We start from the raw sequence: 26189 nt of genomic DNA on the forward strand, positions 1-26189 counted from the left end.
ACCAATGGCAATAACATGTTATCTCAAGAAAAAAATAAAGTAGAAGAATGGAATTTTCTATACGCGCTGAAGAAGTCAAATTTATTTTATTCCTCAATCGAATGATTCATGGCAAAGTTTATTGAAGAAAAGAGAAAGGTGATTTCTTGAAATGAGATTAAAAGTCCCTTAACAACTCGAGAATGTTCACTGATGCTATTTGAAAATGGAGAAATCATAGTACAAATATATTTCATCACATGCATCAAAAGATTCCAAATCAACTAAAAAACTGTCGCATAAAAGTGAAATTATTAGTCAGTTGCAATATGTCTATAGACCTTGTCATGGTACATTTAAGATAATCAATTGCATTGAACTTAGCTTGACAGTGAAAATTCCAGACAGAAAAGTAAACGCAACAGTCATGAACAAAGCATTAAAGTCTAGCCGAAAAATTATGAAAGATAGAAAGTAGAAACAGAAAAGCTATGTAAATGCTTTCCAGTATAAATGTCATTGAATAACGAATCTTGTATGTAAAATTATCTCATACATTTCGCTAATTTTTATTATTTTTGAATTGAATTTCAAACCATAATGAAGTAAATATGTCTCCTGTAACGTCTATTTTTTAATTTCCTTTAAATTCATTATATGTAATTAATTAAATAACTTTTATTTTTAAATAATTTAAAATAATTTATTGAATTATTAATTTTAAATAATTTAAAACAATTTATTTAAGTATTTATTGAATTATTAATTTTAAATAATTTAAAACAATTTATTTAAGTATTTATTGAATTATTAATTTTAAATAATTTAAATTAATTAAAATAATTTTTAAATTAAAGTCTGTTTAATTTGCATAGTAATCAAACTTTCTTAACATATGATATCAGTTTAAGAATACTGACGTGCTGTAAAATTTAGTATTTTTAAAAAAGGAAAAGGAGAAGCAGCAAGTTTCCAGCTACTAAGACCCTCTGTTAAATATATAAAGAGAGAGATGGAGTTCGAAGGATTCAAAAGAAAAACCCAAAATAGTTTGTACAGCTACAAAAAATATTCAGAGAAGAGAGATATTAAGAAGTTGTCTTCCTTGAACGTTCCGCAGGAAAGGCTTGTCTCACTATCAATAAAAATATATCCTCAGAAAAAAATATAAAGTATTGGATCCTCCTTGTTTTTGTTGAACTCTTCATCATATAATATCAAAATCTAATTAAAAAATAGTTGAAAATGTAAGCGTTATCGCTTTTTACTAAATGCTCTAAAAGGTAATGCTTAAAATTAACAATTGAAAACAATTGGATGAACAATTTTTCTGAAGAAAAGAAATTTAACTGAGATGGTACTGATGGATTTTTTTTAATACGTAAGTCACCATAACGCAAAAAAACTATTTGGGCCTGAGGGGCCACAGAAAACAATTGTCTCATTATACATATAAAGTGATAGAGATATTGTCATAATAAATATTAACAAAGTTATTTTTATAATAAGGCTGTCAAAAATAATGTTTAAGTGTGAAATAAGTGAGTCTCGCGCAACCTTCTAATCAAAACAGTTTAGCAGATTGGATGAAGCGTATTTGATTCGAAACACGAACATGCCTGTTATTGTTTATTCGCAGTTACATTTTTAGCACCACAGTAAAGAGCAAAATAATATAGTTGAAATGGTTCATACCATAAATTTTAATTCAACATTTAATTTTTAAAGAAATGTGGGTAATTGAGAGAAGGAAAACATTTCCAGAAATTCGAAGAAGATGAAGAATAAAGAAATTGAAGAAGATGGCGAATTTTAGGGTCCCATGGATGAATATGAGCCCGAATTCAGAAATTTGTCATCAAAACGCTCAACAGATTATGATAAACTACTAATAAATAGAAAGAAAAGAATGTGTCATAAAATAAAGCCAGCCTGTTCTTTTTGTTCAGCAGCCACGTTTTGCCAGTTATTATGCTCTCATATGGCCAATATCAGCAGTCGCTGAGTTACAGATAAAAAAGCAAAATAATTCACGAGAAGCTTGTGTAATTCGTACAGCTCGAACGAATACATTACCTGAGAGACACGTTTGCTTTACGAGACGATTAATGCGTTAATACTGGTTTGATATCCACTCAGCAGAAAAAATAATATTGTAATTGCCAATATGGCGCTAATAAATCATCGATTAGAGAGACTTTGTTATAAACCTAACTGTTATCTGCTCCCAAATAATAAATAATCAAGTCACCTGATCGAAATCCCAATTTCAAACCCTAGAAAACTTTTGAGGAATTCTGTTTCTAGTAAATTTAACGAGAGGAAATTGCCTGAAGCTTCAATTTTAGTATCTGGTGGCAACTATTCAAGACAATCCAGCTGCTCGTTATTCAGATGCTATAAAATTATGATTTGAAACATTTTTGTGAGTTTATGTTAATGATTTGAAAATTAGAAAATTACCACATCTGTAGAGGAATGCTGTAATTTTTATAAATTACCACTATTGCGTTAATTAAACTAATAACCTGAAGTTACCGCTACGAAAATGACATCAGGGTGCACACGGCTGTATTAGTTTAAGCAAAATTGATTTTTAACGAAAAACAAGTACATTGTTACTAATAAAACTGGGGAATTTTTAACATAATTCAATCCATAGGAAATAAATTCATAGCAAAGATGTATTATTGTAGCCAGTGCTGGATTATCAAATTGATAAAATTGGTAACTACCAAGACCCTCGCAATATTAGACAGTTCAGAAATTTCGATATATTCTTTCGTGATATTTTTTGAGTATATAAATTTTATGTTTTCAATTAATTTAAGAAGGCTATGCGCTCGAACTGATTCAGATTGAAATAAAATATCAATTAAATTCTTCCTAATATTCCTAAATAATTATCTTTTACAAGTTTTATATTATTTTGTTTAAAAACTTTAAAATATATATATATAGCTTTATATATTTTTTTAAAAATGGCTGATCCTATAATTAAATAGCACCTAAATTGTCCTTGGTTGTTGTTTTTTTTTACTGTTTTAATTAAAATTAGTTTAAATTTGGTTTTTTTTTTTTTTTTTTTTTTTGTAATGAATACTGAAACCAACTCTTTCGAAAAGGTCTCATAATTAAATGTTTGATCAGTTCATCAAAATTTGCTATGTAAAATTAACTGCTTATGCAAATAATTAAAATCAATTAATATTGGAAGTTACAGATTAGAAAAAGGGATCCCGAGGACTTAAATTGTCTAAGGACCCCAAGAGGGCGTAATCTGGTCCTGAATGTAGCACTTTTTCTATCAGAAAATATAACGTAGCTTTCTTGTTAATATTACAGTCACTGCGCCTATTACTGAGCGAGAGGCACGTAGCACTCACTCAGTGATGATGATAGCTATATAATCCACATAAAAAATCTACTTGTTATAAGATCTCTAAAAAGGCAGATTTTTTTTTTTTTTTTCAGTTTTTCAAAAAGTGGTTCATTATTATCTGCTGAACAAGTTCGAGTTATCACAAAACAGAAAAAGGAATTTCTTAAATAAGTAATGAATCCAGCTCACGTGATGTATCGTTCTCCACTAATAGTGTCTGATAAATGTCAGCAAACAGAATAGCTCATTTACTGCTCTCTCAAAATACATACCTCTCATTAGCAACTATATTAGCGATATTCTTTTTTTACGAACAGCACTTCAACGGATATCATATTCCTCCATTCTACAAGAGTTTTCACTAATGGTTTTACTTCGGATATTAGACGATCGCTTTCAAACTGAACATTACGTGCTTTTCGGGCAAAAAAGGACCTTTTCTCTATTTCATAAATATTCTTACTAAAATGGAACCCTGAAGGATTTTTTTAAGTGCCACAAGTGAAGTATTTTCAGATATTAAAATGCATTAAGCACCTGAGGTTTTTTACTGGAGGAAATGGTTCTTTTAAGAGCCATTGAAAGTTAAGTACATTTCAACAAAAGGAATAATGGAAAAAATTACACTAATAGAACTCAAGAGTATTCTTTTATTCATTTCCGTGCTTATAATAGTATTTCTTTATTCTTTTCCCTACTTATAAAAGTATTTTATTGCTTCTTGCATTAGAAGATTGAAAGTTTTCCAACATGGATTAATAACAATTTAATTAGAAGGCTGAAGAGTTAGTTTTAAATGACTTTGATTAATTTTATGCCCTGAGGTTTAATGCGTTACTCGGTAATTCGACTAATCAGCTTTTATTAATGTTCAAAATAAAACTTTTTTAATATTTACTTCTTATTCTTGAAATATGCTAATAATACTAAAAATAAGTTTTCCAAAAGCATGCTCTTATTAATATTCTAAAAGGCAAGAAGTATTATTTTTTATCGAAAATCTGGAGAACCGTAGGAAAGGATTTTTCGCCATTACGCAAAAATCGCAATGGTGAAAGGCGCTAATACAAATACTATTATTAAATTATAATTTTAATCATAATCACAATATGTTTTAATAATGTAATTAAATTGTAATTTTAATCATAGTCACAATATATTTTAATTTTCATTGAATGTCTAGGAATTTTCTTTTTATTTTCATTGTGGCTTAATTTTTTTGTGTCGTATTGATTTCAGTATCAAGCGCTTTTACGATTTTTACTTTGAATTCCAGATTTTTTATTTTAAAAAAAGGAATTCTCTCCTGAATTTTAATGCACTAAGAAAACAGGCTTTTAAAAGCTTTTATAGTTTTTATTTTTTGTACCTTTTTATTCTTAATCCATATCATAATTCATTATTATGGTAATTACGGAATCTTGCAGCCAATTTTTCTCAAATAACCACAGTATTTCCCACTCTCATTTAGATAAACTTATTCAAATTAAGCGATTTATTGCTAATTAAATTCTTAAAATATTAAAATATAATATTGTCATAGGGAACACACAAATGTACAGAATTTTGGACTTCAAGCATTTCAGAAAGTGAATGAAAAATAGGAAACAAGATCTTATCTTTGCAAACATGAAGCAAATCAAAGTTTGAAAAAAAAAAGAGAAAACGAAGGCCGCTTTAGGGCAAACCTCTTAATTTTGAATCATGTTCAGATTCAAAATTAAGATTCTTGTGTAAATCATTCAGATTCTGATGTAGTGTTGAAACGTCTAGCTTCCACACTACACCAGGTGAAGTAGTCTTACCCTGATGGCTTAAATGCGCATCCGAACAACATATGCGGCATATCTTCTATGGAATAGGGTATCGAACCTATGACATTGGCATTCATCTTCTATATACCAGATTTAATTTATGAAGCAATTTAAAACGATTTTCATTGTAGTGTTTTTTACCTGTTTTGCTTCTTCTTCTTTATCATTATAAAGTATTATTTCACAGAAAAACAGATGCTTAAATTTTCATTTTAAATACAATTTAATGCAGAATTCAGTGCAAAATTATTAACTCTACTTTTCACTCGTTATTGTTTTACAATCGCAGTTTTGGAAATTTATTTTAATGAGTGCATGAACGTTGAAAAGAAAATACCCTAATTAATTTTACTAACTTAAAATTTTAATTAGCGGATTAGCTTAAAAAATCCCTTTGTTTGATTAATACTTCTGCAGAAAGAGAATCTTCTAAATATAAATAAGTAAAATAACTTATTTATTAATTATTAGAAAAAATATATAAATTGTAAAGATAATTTCACTTTTTCTTCTTCAGTGATTTTGACATTTGACATTTACAATTATTTTAATTTTTAAGTAGGGTTTAAATGTATTTAACAAGTGAAAAAATTATTAGACGTACAACAAATTTAAACTGTTAACATTACTTCATTGGAAATCTTATTTTAATACAACAATTCAACGACAGTTTATTGAAGATATATAATAGTCATCATCATAAACTCAAAGAAATTATGAAGACACAGAAAATTCAACAAAATTCTTAGATTAAATATATCTACGATTTCGTATTTATTATTAACTAGCCGCCTTTGGCGACCAGCCGGTTAGCCAATATTAATGTTCGTTTAAATTTTAATAATTAAATAGGTTGAACCGGAATACTCCGGTCGTACCATTAAATATTTTACGCAATTCCGACTTTAATAGATTCTTCAGCAAAATATTTTAAAACTTCAAATTTTGATAGTCATATAATTCACTCATAATATTATAAAGGCCTTCAGTCATAGCGTGGTATGTATCTCTCTAATTTTCTGTTAGTTCTCGTAAAAATTATGCTTTAAATTAAAGTGTAAATGATTAATCTGCAATTAATATAATAATATTTTTTACTGAAACAAAGCATTTTTTTAATAATATGATTACTGATAATAGAGTCACTGAGCGTTTAAACTTTATGGTCACTAAAGAATATCTTTCTTAATTTATGTAATATCTCAAGAATTTGTCAACAAAAATTTCTCAGATTCATCATGAACAGATCGATTCATTAACAATGTTTCATTTTAAATGTATCAAACTCTAAGAAAATAAAATGAATCGTTTAAAATAATCGGTCGAGAGCAGGTTTAAAAAAACTACTTAAAAAAACGATGTACTTAAAGCTATAAGCATATACAAAAAATATATAACTAACATAAATACAATTTACTTACAAAAGCATGCAACTAACATAAAAATAATTTAAATCATCCGTTGGTTGTCATGTCAACAGTCAGAACAAACTGCGCATGCGTGAATTTTCTTCGCCAGTTACGTTAACGCAAATGCGTGAATTTTTCTACGCCAGTTGGGGTAACGCTATGCAGATTATACATTTTTAATTTCCTTTATTCTGTGTTATTTTAATTCAAAAGTACTTCAGAATGAATCTAAAACATGGATTAATTAACAATGTTTAATTTTAAATGCATAAAACATTAAGAAAATAAACAGAATTGTTTAAAATAATCCGCCGAAAAATGTTAACCCTAGCCTCATTACTGTTGGGTGAAAAAAAAGCCTTACTCATTTGGCGGTGGGGAAAATGGAAGATTTTTTTGACGGAAAAGTTGGCGGTGGGGAAAATGGAAGATTTTTTTGGCGGGAAAGTTAGTTTTTAATTAATAATTAAAATTCTAATTAAAATTTCAAAAAAGGGACCCCAGGTGCACATTCCCGACCTCTAAGGTATACATGTACCAAATTTGATAGCTGTATGTCAAACGACCTGGCCTGTAGAGCGCCAACACACACACACACATTGAACTTTATTATAAGTATAGATAAAAAAACTTTCTAAAATGTCGGTATTTGAATGCTTAACACTGAACTGAGAATAAAATTATTCAAAAATAACCATTTTATCTAATCTATCATAGATGTATTTTGTTTCATGTTTATTAAAGTATTGAAATAATTTTTAATGTGCATTTTCTGAAACGGAATTCAACATTATCTTTTCTGTGAAATCATTAATAATTGTATATGAGTAGGTGTTAGAGATAAGTAGTTTGGTTTTGCATCCTCTGTATCTATACTTTTTTAATTTATCATGCAATACAGCAAGCAGAACACTAAGCTATCAGAATTCCGCTCCCTTCTCATTGCTAATCTGTGGAACCTCTAATAGCTATTCAGATAATTTTACAGTAGCATTCCTGTTATATTACAGGTGTTGTAGTTAAATTCATTGCTAATGAGAGACGACACGAACATTAATTATGCAAGCGATCCAAAATTACTGCAAATCTTGTCTCCCAGTAACCAGAAAAGAAGGAAAGCTTTCCTTTATATTATATCATTTCCCTTCTCGCATAGCAAAAGGATATTTGACATTTCGTCTTGTCATAATCTTAAAGTTTTACCAAACCAATGGGAGTAGCCTGGCAAAAACTTTCTTGTTTACTTTCTAATCACTATATTTGTGTATTACTAATCGCAAGCTATTGACTAACAATAATTACGATAGAGCCTATTAGCGTGCGATCTTTGATTCTTTTGGCAATTAATCGCTGGGGGTGGGTTAATGTACAAGTACCAGAAGACCAAATGTGCCTTTTGGATGCCTTTTTTCCGACCGATTGAAACCAAAATATGACACAGTGCTACAATTGCAGTCAGAAAATCCCATAACAAATTGTGCATATTTAAGTCATGGTATTTTTTTTTTAGTTATCTCATTTACATGCCTATGGGAGAACAAACCGACAAACAGTCAAATCCTTGGTGGATTTTGTTCCAAATTTAATATGTATCTACATTTTAGACGTTAAATCTGGCTACCAAATTCATCTATCAAACTTTCTGCATTTTGAAGTTATCGTATTCTTATATTCGAACTGCTGAGCAGACTGATTTCCTCCCTCGCTTTCTTTCAAAATTGGGTGAAAATCTGCAAATTTAATTTAATACCAAATTTCATCCTTCTAGCTCAAAACATTTTTGAGTTATCGTGTTCACAGACAGACAGATATAATTCCAAAAAAATTTGTTTTTCTATTTCTGGAAGGTCTGAAACATGGAGATCATCAAAATATCTCGAGCTCGAGTTCTTGACGATTACAATACTTCCACATTTTATACTTCGGAAACAAGAAAGAAAAATGATGATAAAACAATATTATTGCAAAAAACTCATAATAATGTATACGATTTGTTTCCTACTTTATACTATATCCTATAAAAATGTTATATGGAAATGTATGTCTTTTCCTCAAAACCGAAGAAGATATCTACTTTAGATATCTGAGATATCTGTTTACTAGTTGCTTCTTTACGCAAATTCATCCTAATAGAACGAAATCACAGAAAAAAGGAGCAAACATCCCAAAATAAAATTATCAGAATGGTTATTTATGCACTGTATGTCCATAACTCAGTCATGCACAAGAATGTAAGCATCGCAATTACAGACACTTATATTCAAAGAATGTCAGAAAATTTCCTTGATAAAATGAATAACGAAAAGCATTTGCTTATATTTTGTGTCTAAATGGAAATTGCCTACAAATCTCCTTAATAAAAACAAATCGTTGTTCAATAAACTACAGTCAGAAATTGATGATTGATTTATTAGTTGATCTGAATCTCGAGTCGATTATTTAATGAATGTAATAATTCGACAGAAGGCATTTCCTTTTTACTTTCTCATATACGAGGTATAGAAAAAATATTGTAATCGTCAAAAAACTCGAGATTTTGACGAATTTCCACGTTTCAGAATTCCATGTATTTGAAAAAGTCTTTTTTTTTCCTCATTATATCTATCTATCTGTGCACACGATAATTCAAAAACGCTTTAAGCTAGATGGATGAAATTTTGTATATGGCATTTCAATCAAATTTGTAGATTTCTATAAAATTTTAAATGAAATCCCTACAGAGTAAGTCTGCCTGGCATTCTATACGAGTGAGCTCGGCAACTACAATACATAAAGAACTGGATAGGTAAAATTTGCCATACAGTTTTAATGTCTAAAAGGTAGATCATTATCAAATTTTAAACCAAATTCATTAAAGGGTTGACAATCTATCGATCTATGCTACGCAAACGCAATGATTTAAATCAGTGAAGTTTGGCCTATTGTCTCGTGACTACAACTGTTGTTCCATGTCACTTTTATTTTCAGCCAGTCGGGAAAAACAAAAGCGTCCAAAACACATAGAAAACACATCCAAAGACATCCTGAGAAAATACAAGACACCAAGAAGTTCCAGAAATGAAAGACTAGAAAGGACAAAACAGTCCATAAGTTAAATGAAATTCAGTCACAATCGTCATAAGTGTAAATTATTATCTGTATGTATTATAAGAGTATAATGGATACCGACAATTAGGATAAAACACAATATCCATTTAAAAAATGCACGTGCTAAAAAATCTTTACTTAGTATTTGTTCAATCAGTGCATGACAATTCCATTAATGAAGAAGCAGGAGTTGAAACTTTCATAGGTTTTATTTTCACACATATATGGACGCGGACATTTCTAAGCTACCACACAAACACATCACAACACAAAGACGAGAGAGAGAGAGAGAACATGTCGCCGCGTCGGCGTCTCGATTACATCTGGGTAGGGGAACAGAATTTCTCCTTTTCTCCACCGGAGGGAATCAAAACTCTAACAGTATTGTTATTTATTTTATTTTATTTGTAATTTTTCTCCTTTTTTGTGTGAAATTCATTTTTATGTGTTCTGAAATTTTTAAAACAGATTCACGTTCATGTCAGTTCTGTATCTCCCATAAACAATGATGCTAAACTGAAATATATTAATTCCATACATCTTTTATAAACATCAGTAATTAAATAGAGCTTATTTTAAATATTTGCGAATTATTACTGCTTATATCAAAGGCTAATTGAATCTAGCTGAATCGCCATTTAGTTTGGATTACAAAATGAGTGAATCTGCTTTTTATTATCTCGTTGTTGTCATTGTTGAAATATATAAACGAGATTCACAACATTTTTCCCATATTAACTTACAGAGAATTCGATGGTTTTGAGTACTTCAGATAAAAGTCTTGACATTTATTAATTTCATTCTGCATTGCAATTTCAGTGTGAAAATCTGTTGTTATTTATTCCTTGAAACTTGAATGCAAGTGAAATTCAAAGCTACGCTATGGATTGCTTCTGAGTACAACCGCAAATGAGCATGAAATAGTTTTGTGCAGTTATGCATAAATAAGAGTTAAGTGACCATTTTACGTCCCTACAATAGACTTTCAATTCAGCAGCCTATGAAACATTTATCATGGTAAATTTACTAATCAAGAAACTTTCCATTATCTCCCTTCCCTTCACGTAAATTGATTCTAGCAATTAATAATCATTTATTATTTTCTATAAGAAAAACACTTTTTGTTTATCACATATTATTTAATATTCTTCTTCAGCTACAAAACGAAGATTCTGAAAAAATAAACTGTTTTTCTTGGGAAAAAAACAGAACAAATTTTGGTTTAATTTTATTATTGTCCCATTTCGAAGCAACTTTATAGCTATTTGGGAACAAACTTTGTAACTTTCAACTTGAATCAGATTATGAGTACGATACCTGAATTGGCATCTCTCTCTCAAACTAGCGCCACTCATCACTGAAGCTTATACTGTCCTGCTGCCCGCCACAGCCGAAACTAGCGATGCATAATCAACGATTTGTTGAATAACAAATAATTTTGCTAATTTTTGTTCCTAATATCACTTATTTCAATCATATTATTAATTAAAAATTATTACTTAGTATGAAATATAAAATTTATGAATTGTAGTTAATACTTAATTTATAAATTTAAGTAACGTGTAATTGAATTAATTTATCTATTTCAGCTTACTTCTTAAATTTGATTTTTTTTAAACTGTTTATTTAATTTCTTTATTGGAGTAAACCATTTTCTGAAAAATTTGAATTAAATATGTATGCCATTTCTTTAAAATGTTTACTTTAGTTCTATAGTCTACCAATAGATGGCGTCAGCAGTAAACAAAATATATGCAGTCATGTCACAAGCAATTAAAAATTATCTTTATGGAATAGTGCATCCTCAAAGGTGAATATCGGAGAGTCAAGGTCACTCCCATGAAGTGGAGCGGTGACTTCACACTTTCCAGTGAAATCACCGCACCTCTCCGATAAATTCAGTGATAGTATGCAATTCAATGATACGATAATTCCAAGAATAACCGTTTCGTTCCCTTTTCAACCCATTCACAGATCGTATGGATTGTTACTTAATATCGTGATCCAAGACCGGTAATCGAAATATCACCAGTAAGATCGTATCAAGGAGTTGAATCCCACCCCTCCTTGAAAAGTATTGATCACCGGTATTTGTGACTTTATGATATTGGTTACGTAATAACGCTCGTGAAATATTCGTCATCCTTAGCCGAAACAAAATTTTCCTCTGTGATCTCTTATTGCTGATTGGTTAAAAGTGGAGTGATGTAAAGTACGTCACCAAGATGAGGATTAACGAACATGTCAAATATTTTTGTGTGACAAAATAGTGCTCATAGTTGCTATTTTTGTACTGAAATAGAAATTTAATTGAGCTACTATTTATAATAACTTAAAAAGAAAAGAAAAGTCATTTTTTTTAGAGATGAGATGTCAAAGTTCCATCAAATACAATGCTCTAGTACGACAATTACACAATTATAAAAAAAAGGATGAATTTTGAGCCTAAAGCTTCATTTTTGATAAATATAAAGTTACGCATTAATTACTACTAATTTTCCACTGACAAAAAATTATTAGTTTTAGTTTGTTTTGTTTTTCTTTCAGTAATAAGCCTGTGAGCTATAATCCAGATAAAGTGAAATGAGTTTGTTGCCTTTAGTTACAGTTGAAAACTTCGGTTGCTATGTTCGATAAATCCTTGCACCAGTTGTGCGTTCGAAAATCGCTAAGTACTTTTTCTTTTTTGTATTAATTCTGTTATAAATTAATGAAGCAGGATGTGTTAAGAAATAATTATTTTTGTCAATTTCTTATTGAAATATTTTTTCCCCTTAGATTTAAAGATTAAATATGCTTTCCCGTTTTCTACAATACATTTTGTCATTGAATTTTTATTTCAGAATATGAAAACTTCTTAAATATGATTATTTTAACTACACGAAAAAAACTCTCACATTAATTCTCATATTGGTTTCTACCTATTTAGCTACTTGGTATCTCATACTGTTTTGATTTTTTACTTTCAATTTCTTAGTTTTAATCTTGTAATTTTAAACTTATTTATTCTTTTTTACTTTTTCAAAGAAAAGACAGTAGTTTCCTTAGAAAATTGAAAGAAATGTGAAAAATATTATTTTATAGTGTTCCTGTTAATTTTATGGAAATCTCATTGTTTAAATATTATTTGAAGGTATGATGTCGAGAAGAATCATAAAATTGGAAGACAAAAGTCTGACATCTGATTGGTTCAAAAAGTGCAGCATATTTCTTAAGAGGTAAATTTTTATTTCAGAATTCAATTTTTTTTTTAACAATTGCATATTTTGTAGATTTATTTAAATTATCAGTTTGTTGATATTCTGAAAAGAAAAAAAAAATATTAATACATCTTAACTTTAGCCATATTAACATATATCTTCAGTGTATGTCTCTGCTTATGGCAGCAAGTATTCTACATTATCCTAAATTTACATTTAGAAATACTTTATTAAAACTTTCAGCCCTATTGAGGGGTTGAAAACTAAGAAAATAAATATTACATTTTATTTTTAAATTTTATGTGCATTTTTTATTTTAGTGGCTTTATGTAAATAATATTTAGTGAAAATTCCAGCTGTATGATTTGTATAAATTATTGATGTTGTTTCCATTTTTCCAAATTTCCATTTTTTTAATTACCAATTATTTAAAAAACAACTTCTTTTAGCTGCTTTGAATTTTCAATTTCTTTTAACATTTTCCCACCTCTTAAAGAAAGACAAATTTGCTTTATAGAATTAACCTAATCTTTAAAAAACTGTCAAGGTTTTGTGATTATTTTTTAGTTTTAAAAAGATGGCTCATTTTTTTAAGCAAAATTCTTTGAATTTTGTGAGCTGTACTCTTAGTGCCATTTTTTACAGTAAATAAAATGTTTCAGTTAATAAAACACTTTTTATGAAATTTTATTTTTATTTAATTTTTAATGATAAATCTATTGAATTTATTGTATATTTTATATATTATAATATATCCAATTATATATGTATGCATAAGTAATAAAATCTTGTTGTCATGCCTTTTGAAGTAAAATTACTTTTGCATTTTCTTAGCCTTCATTGGTTTTACCAATAAATTTCAGAAAACTTTCATTTATCGAAAGATATATTATATTTCTGCAACATTGTTTAAAATTTAAAATGTGTAACAATATTCTCAGAATCTTGTATTAAGTATGAACTAATAGGGCTTTTAAAAGTATTGAATCACAAATACTTATCAAAATGAATTATAATTTTGTGTTATTCTTTGTTTTATAGATCTGAAAGTCTAGCAGCTAAATTATAATAGTTCTTTTTTTTTTTCTATGTTACGACATTTCCTTATGATCTGCATACACTTTTTCTAAAACGCTCACTGAATGGAAACCATCTGAAATATCTTAAGATTTTAATTTAATCTTTCATTAATTTTCAAAATTATTTCAAGACTACAAAAAAAAAAAAAAAGAATTTTTTAGTGTTTGCTGAATAATTGCCACATTCTTAAAAAATGCCTACATTTTTAATATTATCTATATATATATATATATTACATTTAATAAATTATATGCTAAAATATGTAAACAAAAGTAGAACAAATAAAGGTAAGATGGTTTTCAATATAACTGTGTTTTTAGAAAATAATACTGAGATGTGAAGTGTTCTTTGATTAATGCCATTTTTATCATACAATTTTCTATGCAGAAATTTTTGACTTTTTACTATTTTGTAGCTTTAATTATTCTTTTAACTTCTTTCAGAGTACCAATATATATATAATATTGCTTAAAAAGGACTTTTTACAGATAAGCAGGATTTGTTTTGAAGCTAAAAATTTGCTATTAGACTATTTTCAATAGCCCTGTTTATACAGCTTAGATCTGTATTAATGGCGGGAGGGACTGGCTGTAATTTTAAAAGAAAAGGCTATTTTCAACACTTTTATTGCTATGATTTCAAAGTTGTTGCATTTTCTAACAAGCATATTCATTTTTAAATTACTGTTAATATGTTTTCGAAAAAACTGCTATTGTGATATATTTTATATTTAGTTTTATACAGTAAAATTCTTTCAATCCAGAATGTTAAATGTTTAGCACAGGAACAAACAATTTTCTGTGTTGTAAAATTCCTTTTATTTCTCAAACATAGAAACTGATTTTTGATAAGAATTTTGACACATGAAAAGCAAAAACTGTAATTTTAGTCTTTAATTGCTTATTCCAATTATATCATATTTTTAATCATATCAAAAGATAAGTGGTTCCTGTACCCATAACTGAAGTTATAAATCAAAACATTATTATTTAGAAATTCATTAATTTAATAGGATTCTTTGAGATAAATTCTTTCACAGACTTAGCTGCTCACTTTTAATTTCTATCCATTATATGTCACAAATTCATATGTTGTATATATTCATTTATAAAGGTAGATTTTATTTGAAATAATGGAAGATGTTTTATAATAATTATCATATGATACCAAAATAAAAATATTATCTCAAAATAGGATTGCTGGATGGACCTCTGCTTCATGTATTTTTTACAAATTTGAGATTTAACAGTTAGTAATACCTATATGCATGCTCATGCTCTAAATTTTTTAATAATTTATAAAATAACCAATGCTACATCAAAATAAGGTTTGAAATTTCACCATAACATAATTGCACAAATGCTGGAAATCTGACAAAATCTCAGGGGCTTATGGTCAAAGATAATACTAGAATGAATTGTCGCCTGTATGCAAGCTCATTATATATTATCTTTGCTATTGTATAATAAAATGTGATTAAGCATCTCAAAAAATGAAGGACTATCATTATCAATGATAATATTAACCCATGCCACGACCTTCTTAAAACAAGGCCTCACAACTTATTTGTGACATCACACGGGTAGGATAATAGGCTGTCATGAGCAGAATCCCGCTTTCTCCCTTGATGTTTAGTTATATTTTTAATTAACTTAAAAATAACTCATTATTAATATTAAGACATTTATTTTGCATAAAATTCAAAATTATTTATTTTTTCTCTGTGTGAATAAAAGAAACAGCATGGTAGAAAATCTTAAGATCCTCTATAGCTTATTGACCATTTAATAACGTTCAAACTTCATTTAATGACATTTAAATAACAATGTAAATTTATTAGATATATGCATTGGGGTATTATTGCTAGTTTTTCTTGTTTTAATGGAGATTTTTTTTTGTATTATTAAAAATCGTTTTGTTTTTTCCCTGAAAATATTTTTTAAAGCTTAAAATTAAATTAATCTAATACTTTTTAAAGCTTTTGATGATTTTTTTTATTGCAGTGACAGGTAATACATGTATTTTATAAGTTAACATATAATTGTTTACTTCTCAAATTACTTATGAACTTCCAAATAAAATATTAATGTATTTAATATAAATTTAAATTTTACACCAACTAATTCTGTTGATAAAAAAGAATTACTTTCACAGCTTGTTTTTTTTTTCACATTAAGAATTGTTTACATTTAATATATTAGTAATTCATACAATTTAATAAACTAGCTTTTATTATATCTGATTTTACATTTCAATGCATTTATAATTAATTTCAATTCAATCTGTAGAAAAAGTAAAAGAAAACACAAATAAACAAAATCACACACTATTTGAATCATAACATTTTATTTACAGAGAGACAATAACAAAATACATTTTGTTTTCCAACTTTATTATAAATTTCACACAGACAAATGAAAATAATTATAATATTAAATAAAGTTAAAATACAAACTTACAAATTACTTCTAATTTGGAAGAAATTAATAAAGAATGACTTACCATAGGAGCTTGAGAAGTGCTTAGACAAATAAAAATTATTTTGTTTGCTTTTTGAATTATACTCCATGTATTTGATTTAAAGTTTTTAAAATTAAAAAAAAGTGTTGATTTATTCTATTTCCTCTCTTTTTGCTATGTCCTGGAAAGCTGCTTTTAAGTTTTCCCATTTTTTTACATGTTGCCCTATCCATTGGAGTTTCTCTTCTTGCTTTTGATTCTGAGGAAAAGTATGAGGGTAAATCAGGGAAAATTGAAGGAACAGCATCAGGTACAAGCCTAGAAAAAAAAAAAAAAAAAAAAGTGGAATTCTTTAGATTAAAAAAAAAAATGAGTAATTCATTAAAACTTAAAATCAAAAACAGAACAGATATTTTCTCAATGCATAAACTAAAAGCTAACGTTTGTTGAACAGTATTAAATAAAATCATATTGTGTATCAAATAATAAAATTTAAAATCAACAGAAACATTCATTCATCCAAAATAAATACCTAGTTCAATATTATGTTAGAATATCTATAGTAATTATTTTACATGAATTAATCAATTGATTTTACACGGTATGAAAAATTGATTTAAAAACAGTAACTTTTCATTACTTATTTTTAAAAAAGTTTCAGATATTTTGTAAAAGTTGCATTCATTTATAATTAAAGATTGTGTATAACTACTGATATTTAAAAATAATAATAAATATTAATTGTTTTATATATAATCTGATGATTTATAGATAAATAAAAACTACATTTTCTAAACCTATATGAGCATGCAATTCATATTGTTTTTACAACTATATCTAACTTTTTTACATAATATTTTAGAATAAAATATAAGTTTAATCTGCTACAATCTATAGTGATGATATATATAATTAAAAATTAAGTTTTATTATTCATCAGATGATTTTAAACTTTTTTATAAGAGCATAATAACAATAAATCACTTAAGTACTTTGTAAGATTTTGGTGATAATTATTAAAAATTTCTAAAAAAAAATTGCCTTTTACACTCTAGTGGTACTTGAATAAGTTCTCCTGTACTGGTATTAAACGCTTCTCTAACTGTTAAAAACTGATTTTCGTGAAAAGGTTTAGCACAGACCTAAATGTTAGCAACAAATATTAGGCCTAAATCAGATTTTAAAAAATATGTATGAAGTATAATTAAAAAGGTACAGAAACAAAACATTTTAAATATTAGGAACAAATTAAAAAAAAGACCATGAGAAGTAACAATAAAACAAAGAAGTTTTTTTTATTTAGCTCAAGAAACAATACCAAAGTAATTGAAGCATAAGCAACTAAATGTAGAGCAAACAAAAATGACAGAAGATAAATGGAAGTTATACATAATTTTAAATGTTTCGCATTTCAAAAGAATTAATTAACTAAAAATTTACAAAAACAATCAAACTTACCTTACTATGTTTAGTTGATACGAAATTGTCCCGCATTACAGAGATCCATGCTCTTCTAGTGTTTTCATCGCTTGGAAACGAAAATACAGAAACATTCGAGCTATTTTTTGTGTAATTACTTTTTCGATTGGGAACACAGCACGCACTAGGCATCTTCATTACGATAAATTAAAATTAATATGCAAAAGGATCAGAAAACTTTCAAGCAAAGCCAATAACACTTTTCGCGTTCTTCACTACAATAACGACTACCATTTTCTACAGAATTCATCCAACCTCATGACGACACGGGCTAAAAGCATTGGGAGTTGTGAGGCCTTGTATTACGAAGGTCGTGTCTATGCCCAGCTATAAACATTTGCGTGATGCCCCATACTAAATCTCTGATTTAGTAATAGCTATATAATTAGGAACCAACTCCTAAATGGTTATTTTGATATACAGCTGTTTTCTCAAGATATTACAGAAACAATCAATTGTTATATTCTTTTGAAATTAATTATAATATGAACTATCAGTTAGGGAACAGAGTGGAATTGATATACTTTCGCATAGGGAATTTTTATTCTAAGGCATTCTTTTCAATATAAAAAGTAAATTCCACAAAATGATAGTTGATTTATAATTGCAAAGGTACATTGAATTAAAGATATCAAGATAAAATATTTTGAAAAACAATAAAGAATAAATTCTTGCCAAATAATCACTCTAACATTATAGAAGAAGAAGAAGAATGATCTGGGAAAATTATTAATCTCCTTTATTATTCTGCCATAATAATGTTATTGACAGGAAATTATATTCTTTTTGCATTTTGAATTTGCAATGAATCAACAGCAGTGTTAATTTGATAGACTATGCATTTTACTTATCTGTATCAATAAATTTGATGTCTTTTTTTGTAGGTACATACTTTGATTGTCACAGAAATGAATTTTGGCGCTTTTCTTATTATACTTGTTTGAAATTGAGATGAAAAGTGTTTTTAAGATATGTGGACAATTGCAGCAGTTAATAAAAAGATTGATGGGTTTGTAAATTTAAACAAATTTTTCTTATTTCTCTCATTTCAGTGCATAAATAAAACATTACGTTTCAATGTTGGTACTCTTCTCTATATATAAATTTATACAAGGTATGTGTTGATCAACTGGATTAAAGGCATTTAAAAGAAATAACTTATTTCAATATAAGGATTAGAAACCTCATTTGTATTACGAAGAGTATCTCTTCATCTTTCAATTTCTTTTTAGGTTGATAAATTTTAATGTGCACATCATTAGGGACAGCAAAGTCGTCCCATCAACAGTAATTAAGCTGTTGTTACATAGTTGCATTAGATATTGTTAAATTTATTATTTATATCGTGTGAAATCAACTATATATATATATATATATATATATATATATATATATATATATATATATATATATATATATATATATATATATATATATATATATATATTGCTTCTACTCAATATTCTGAATGAGATCCGAAAACATATCAAACACCAAGCAGTTTTATAAAAGAAATTTACCCTCCTGAAAATCTGTTACAATTTTTTTTTCGTCGAAAACTACTTTTGGTGCGTGGTTTAACACGCATTGCCAAATTTACTTTAAATTAAAGTATTAAAACATTTTTACTTAATGAAAACTGCCAGCCATGTAAATAACAAAAATAAATTTTAATTACAAATTAAATTAACAAATATAAATCATGATACATTGGCCGTAATTCCATCGACCAGCACGAGGCAGAAGTTCTAAGCCAGCTGGCGAAGGCAGGAAGTGAGTCACTCGTATTCGTTGGAGAGCAAAGTTCATCTCCTTAGGTATGATTGATGCTTATCACCAACTGGCGAAACAAACAGTCATTTATCGCCTGTTTGGCCGCTGCATACTGTATATTTGATATTCGAAGAAAGAAGTAGATATGTTAATGGTGTTTTTTATGCATTAACAAACCAAATAATGTCAATAAATGAGACAGAGCATCTATTCCAAAGAATTCAAAAGAACAATATGAAAATAATGTTGCAGTAATTCATATGGAATGCTTAAATCCCTCTGAATAGTTGTCCTATGTTTCCAGTTTTCGCCCTCTTTAGAAGTGTATCTTGTTTTTCAGCACCTAACTTTTTATAATACATTTTCTGAAATATTTACTCTTTGAATCAGTATTTGATCAGAAGATGGCGATAAGCTGCATAAATGCAAGTAAAAAAAATTCTGGACAAATTTGCTAACAGATTTTTCAAGCATTACTGCGATAATCCGTTTCTGTTTTGTTCCAAAAAGATGTACTGTCCTACTTTCAAGAAACAACAAAGAAAGCATTAGTATATGAAAATTATCTTAATCAGTCGCTAGAATGAATGTGTAAAAACGCAGGATATTACTGAAGATATAGCTTCTGAAGTAGCATATACAAATAGTAGAGTAATGTATACAATAGAATTCAGATGTGGATCCTAGCAATATTCTTGAGAGACTTCATTTACCTCTCAATACTTTTGCATAGATTGACAGCTCGTCATTTTGTGAGCCACACTCTCCCCAATCACATAAAAAAGAACTTCGAAGGCAGTGTCTTGTTGTTGCTCTAAGAAACTACATGGGACAAAGAAACATTAATTTGAATTAAAGAATAGAAAATATGAATTTGCCTGGAACCTTTTGTTCGAATTTGCCTTATTAAACTTAATTTCTAGCCTAATTTATGTAAACATTAAATATTTCCATTATTATATGTATTTTATAAAATGAATGAGAGTATAATCGTAATTTGTTTTGAAATTTATTTTCAGTATTATGCCTTTATTTCACTGTATCTAAAAAAATTATTTTATCTGTTTTAAAAATCTGAATACATATTAAAAACCTTTTTTACAAAAATAAATAACACATCCTTTTCTCTGAAGTATAAGTAGATTTTAAATATGCACTAACAGATATATGCTATATTTAAAAACGATTTTTTTAAAAAAATTGACCATTCTGCAGTTTAACTGTAAAATTTCCATAAAAAAAATAATCTTGCACTGAAAAATGTTTTTTTGTAGTATTTTAATTGCTTCTGACATATATGATCTTATAAATAGGTTCAAAATACTACCTTCTTGTTATTTTATCTCTACTATACTTAAAAGTGTCATGTGTAATTTTTACGGCATGTATTATTTGATTTGTTTTCTATCTATTCCTCTTTCACATTAAAAGTTTAATCAGTTTTTTAATTATTTTTTATGTTAAATGAGTGTAGTTTAATTCTCAGTCCTTTTGATTTTTTTAGACCTTTAGGTTCTTACAATGGATTAACTGATGTGCATTTAGCCCACTTTTTCTCCAGACCGCATCAACAGTCTCATTTGAAAGCTGCTAAATTGGTATTTTATTCTTTTAATTTTATTTGTAAATGGAAGTCTACCTTTCATTTAAATTTGGGAATTTATGATAAGTAGTATTGAATCATTCCAATTGAAACATCATGCATCATGTAGATTATCAATTGGCAGATTACAGAAACTTAAAATGAAAGAAAACCACTAATTGCTTGTTATACAACAATATTATAATGCAACAATTAATTTTCAGAAATTTAGCATTAGAATTTTTTTTCCGTAGCATTGAAAAAAAAAACTATTTTTCAAAACCTGTAGTATTAAATTTAGTTCCTAAGCACATAACTGCATGTAAATATTATTGTGAACTATATCATTAAAATGTTATGATTTAAAGCATTATCTTTTTCAGCATGGGAATTTCTGTTGTTAAATATGTCTTCAATAATTTTATATCTGCCTCTTATTCTCAAAAAGATCAATTTTCTTCTGTAATAGTATATAAGTTCTTCCCATTTTTTCCCCCTTTCTGTAACTAAAGCTATTTAACTTTATAGTTATTAATTTTAGTCTTCTAATGCAATTCCTTTAATGAATGTATAAACACTTCCGTGTGGCAGTTTCATTTTTTTCGTGTTTTTACGGTTTTATTGTTTCTGTTGCAGATATTTTTATTTAAGATCAATGATATGATAGATCTCTTTTCGTTTTCCTCTGAAATCTTAATAAAACAGAATCAGGCTATTTCAGCTTGTGTGTCTTATTCTTAGTCATTGTTTTTTCCTCCGCCCATCATTTTACTTATATTAAACTTAACTAACAATAAAAAGAAACTTCGATTTCTTATTGGTATTATTATATATTAAAAATAATTATTTCATGGAAAATAATATTAAAATTGCTCTTTTTCCTACTAACTGGAGTTTTGTGAAATTTTTATTTTCAAAGTATTTGAAAATCTCCTCTATATAATCGAATCCAAAGTTTATTTTGATATCAGTTCTGACTTTATTTCTTTACATTGTTAACACATTTATCGATTCAAGCAACATGAAAAATAATTTTTTTTACTTCCTTTAAATCATTCTACTTGATAGTATATGCCTATTTCTGACGGTTTAAAAATTAACTATTGATCCAAGATTAGATTAAATATCCTTTATCTATCAAAACTGATTAATTGATTGCATATTATTACCATAACATAAAAAAGGATACGTTTCTGTTCGAACATCTGACAAATATCTTCTGTACCAGAAACATTTTTAGCAACTGTTTTAATGCAAAACCAAGGGTAAAGGGGTTTTTCTGTAAAATATGTTACTGCATTTGATTGAAATAATTTTCTGCCTATATCTATTTATTTATTGTCTTGTCTTAATGTGTTTTAGTTACCTGCTTAATTGTTGACTTTATGCCTTTTGCTTTATTTTTATTTGTTTAACATCTCATTTTGAACATTCAAAGGCCATTTTAGACAACATTATGTATCAATATCTTAAATATTCATTTTTAATATTAGAAACAAATGCAAATTTAACACGAATTATTTTCACTTCTAATAGATTTTAGACTTATCTTATTAATTCCCCTTTATTATGCTACTTATTTTGTCATTGTGTATAATGTAACTAGAATATAAAAACTTTTTTTAAAAAATCTTTATTTAAATTATTTTTTTTTATTTAAAAAAAACATATTTTTTAAAGCATTATAACATGTTCTCTTCAAAATTCCATAATCTTTTTTATTGAAGTTACCTCATAAAATCAGTGCACTTTTTAAGTGAACCTTTTGAAATTACGCTCTGTATATATTAGACTGATAATTTTTAATTCTGAATTCTATGTTGAATATAAAGTTTAACTGGTTTTAGATAACGGAAGATGGAACAATCATTCCTGAACAGAAAGTTAAAATTGCTACTCTAGAGTATGAGAAAAAGAAAAAAATGTATGATATACTTGCCAATACTGTAATACAAAACGCTGCTCATAAAGAAAGTTCTTGGAATAAAAAACTCAGTAATTGCCTTGAAGACATCTTAAAAATGGAAAATGTGGAAAGAATAAAGGTAATGCAAATTAAAATTATGTGTTTTTTTTTCTCAATAAGCAGTTCTGTAATGTAGGTTTTTGTAAAAATTTTATCAAATTTTCAGTAATTTCATGTTCTAATTTTTTTTTTTTTTTTCATTTTTTAAATGATACCTAAAACTTTTTTTTCACTCAACTAAACTTGAAATCAAAGCACAAACTTATTTGAAGTGTTTCTACGATCGTGTAAAATTCAAATATTGCTGGGAAATGAAAGTGTTTTACATCTAATGCTGAAATGATGACTTCAGATGGTAGTTTAATTTTCAGTAATCTCTGGTAAAAGCAGCATAATAAGTATATAATGCTACAAAAGTAGCATAATGAGTATATGATGCTACTTTTTTGCCTTCAAATTTGACTATCAAATTATTTAAAATTAGCATTTTTTTAAATTTTATTTATTTATTTATTTTGTAATTACTGTTCTGTTATTGAATTCAATTACTTTAATATTTAAATGTCCTAATCTGCAGTTCATACTGAATTTAATTAAAATTCTTTCAACTTTTACACTATGATAATACAGGGCATATCTGCTATCGGTTGCAAGAAGTATGAATGTGAAAGAAAAAAAACCTAGAGAACTGTTTTGGGATTCTAAATTTCAACAGTGAAATGCTCAAGAATGCGATCACGCTTAATTTTTTTTTTTTCTAAAAACGATTAAAGTTATAATTACTCTTATTTGTCCTACAATTTAAATGAAATATTTTCTATAACAGGGGCTATTTTTTGAGGAATAATTATGGAAAAAAAATTACACTTAAATAGTTTTTTTGTCCTTTTATTTGTGGTGAAGGCAGTATTTAGCAAACGAAGGGATTAGAGGTATCAGTTCTCAGACACCTGTCTTAGTTGGTACTAAAACTTGGACATTAAGACTAAAATAAAATGTCACTGCGTTCATGACGTTTTTTTAGAGACAAATATGATAATTAAGTGAAAAAATAACAGAGTACCCCAGGTGCTGTACACTTGCTAAGCTCTTGACAATTTGGACGAGAAAAACATATTATTCCCCTAACACTGTTTACCCTTGCTACACCACTGGATGAAGTCAGCAAGTGATGATGTAATAATTCATTTCTGTTGTTTGGTGAAATTACTGTTTTAGGCAAAAATTAAAACAAGAATGGAAGCCTAATATTCAGAAATTTAAAGTACCTTTATCTCTCAATAAGTAATAGTAGCCTAACACATTATGTTGTGCACCACTTTAGTTTGAATTTTCATAAATGGGTATATAATATTATAACTCTGTTCAGTGCAATCTTTAAGTTTGAACTGACGTACACTGCTTTATAGTTTTGGTCTGTGGTGGGAAAAGGATAAATAGTTTCTTGAGCAAAATGTTATTTTTCTCCTTCCATGTTGCATCATATTTGGCATTAAAAGGTTTATCGAAAGTAATACTATATTGGGTTGTCAGAGCACGCAATACATCTTTGGGTATCTGTAACTCTTTCCTGAACTATTACTTATTGGCTAATAGATTTAATGTTGAGGAAACAATTAACAGCAAGCAGGTGGCCCTGGGTATCTGTATCCCCATTGCTGAACCACTGGTTTTGATTTAAAGAAATAGGCGAACATGTACATCTAGTAGTCATAAAAATGTTTTGACACAAAAAAGTGTAAATTCCTGCGAGCAGTACTATTGTATTTCACTATTTCTGTAAGAACTAATACAATTATCCAGTTGTAGTTTATTGCCACTTTGTAAGAATTGCTCCTTAGCAGTTCTACTATTTGGAAGAGTGCACTCAAAATAAATAACATAAGAACTTACTTGAACATCAAATATCGTTTTAGAAGCATTCTGTATGTAAATTTGCAAAATGTAAAACGAAGGTATTTGTATTATTCGGACAAGTTCATTATCCAACTGTTATTAAATAAAAGTGATACATTATAATTGTCTCATGAATTCACGTGCTGACACACTGAATGTTAATTATGAATCAAATAGTGCATTTTTTTTCAAATAGTTTTTGTGAATTCGACTTTTATTTCTTTAAATTAATCATTATCTTATTGTTTTTTATTACATTTATTTCTCTCACTTTATTTAGACAGGGTCTAAGAAAAAGAATCGAAATGCTTTTCATGGATCATTCAAAAGCTCTTCAGTGCCGGCTACTTTCCAAAGCTATGATTTATGTAAATGGTTAAGTGATAAGATAAATGAAAAAAATATTCTTTCAACCCCAAAATCAGCACCAACTACTAACAGAAAATCTTTTAAGAACCACACATCAAATATTCATTCTAGTATATCAAAGTTGAAGGTATGTTTATATTCACTCTTTATATCTATTCTTATTTGCTACATCTGCTTTATTTAAATTTTCTTATTTGCCTTTTGAAACTTCCTAAAATTTTATCTTCCAGAGCTGAAGGCTCCAAATTAGATAATGCTTTTGATATTTTTTTTTTTTTTTTTTTTTTTTTTTTTTTTTTTTTTAATATACAGGGGCTACATTAACGATGCTGTTCCCTGAACTGTTAAATTCTGATACAAATTACATCGTGTAGATGTTTTCACTGTATAAAATTTGAATATTTTGCTGTGTATCTCAAATACACTTTATAATAAAAGAGTAAATTTCTTTTTTCTCTTTTAATTGCATCAAAATATGATGCAAAATTGTCTTCTAATTATTTTTCAATTGTGTTCAAGAATCTTATCAACTAATAAAGCTGATACTAGAATATAATTCCGACGTACAGGTGAGAAAATGATATCTCGCATGCATCGTGAAATTTACACAATGATGAAAGCTTATGCCCTTTCAAATAAAAAAATTTTATGATTATGTGAGACATTGACATCAAATCTAGTTATATTTGATAGGGTTACAAACCCTGGAGATC

The 26189-nt window shown here is 27.7% G+C and overlaps 1 protein-coding gene across 4 annotated transcripts in view; it reads left to right on the plus strand.

The window, feature by feature from the left end:
- The first annotated feature begins 12258 nt into the window (after nucleotides 1–12258).
- Nucleotides 12259–26189, plus strand: part of LOC129959469 (glutamate-rich protein 3-like) — a 36381-nt gene continuing 22450 nt past the window's right edge. For 2 of the 4 annotated variants that reach the window (XR_008783437.1, XM_056072311.1), the window contains exons 1-5: nucleotides 12259–12343; nucleotides 12805–12889; nucleotides 21168–21261; nucleotides 23093–23290; nucleotides 25388–25603. Coding sequence is in view for 3 of the 4 variants with exons in the window: in XM_056072311.1 (XP_055928286.1) it covers nucleotides 12298–12343; nucleotides 12805–12889; nucleotides 21168–21261; nucleotides 23093–23290; nucleotides 25388–25603 (639 nt within the window). In the remaining variant the exon portion in view is untranslated. Of the gene's footprint in view, nucleotides 12344–12804; nucleotides 12890–18774; nucleotides 18900–21167; nucleotides 21262–23092; nucleotides 23291–25387; nucleotides 25604–26189 lie in introns of all 4 variants that reach the window. The other 2 variants (XM_056072313.1, XM_056072312.1) reach the window with 2 other exon arrangements.

Source organism: Argiope bruennichi, chromosome X1 (assembly GCF_947563725.1).
Source record: "Argiope bruennichi chromosome X1, qqArgBrue1.1, whole genome shotgun sequence".
Taxonomy (NCBI): domain Eukaryota; kingdom Metazoa; phylum Arthropoda; class Arachnida; order Araneae; family Araneidae; genus Argiope; species Argiope bruennichi.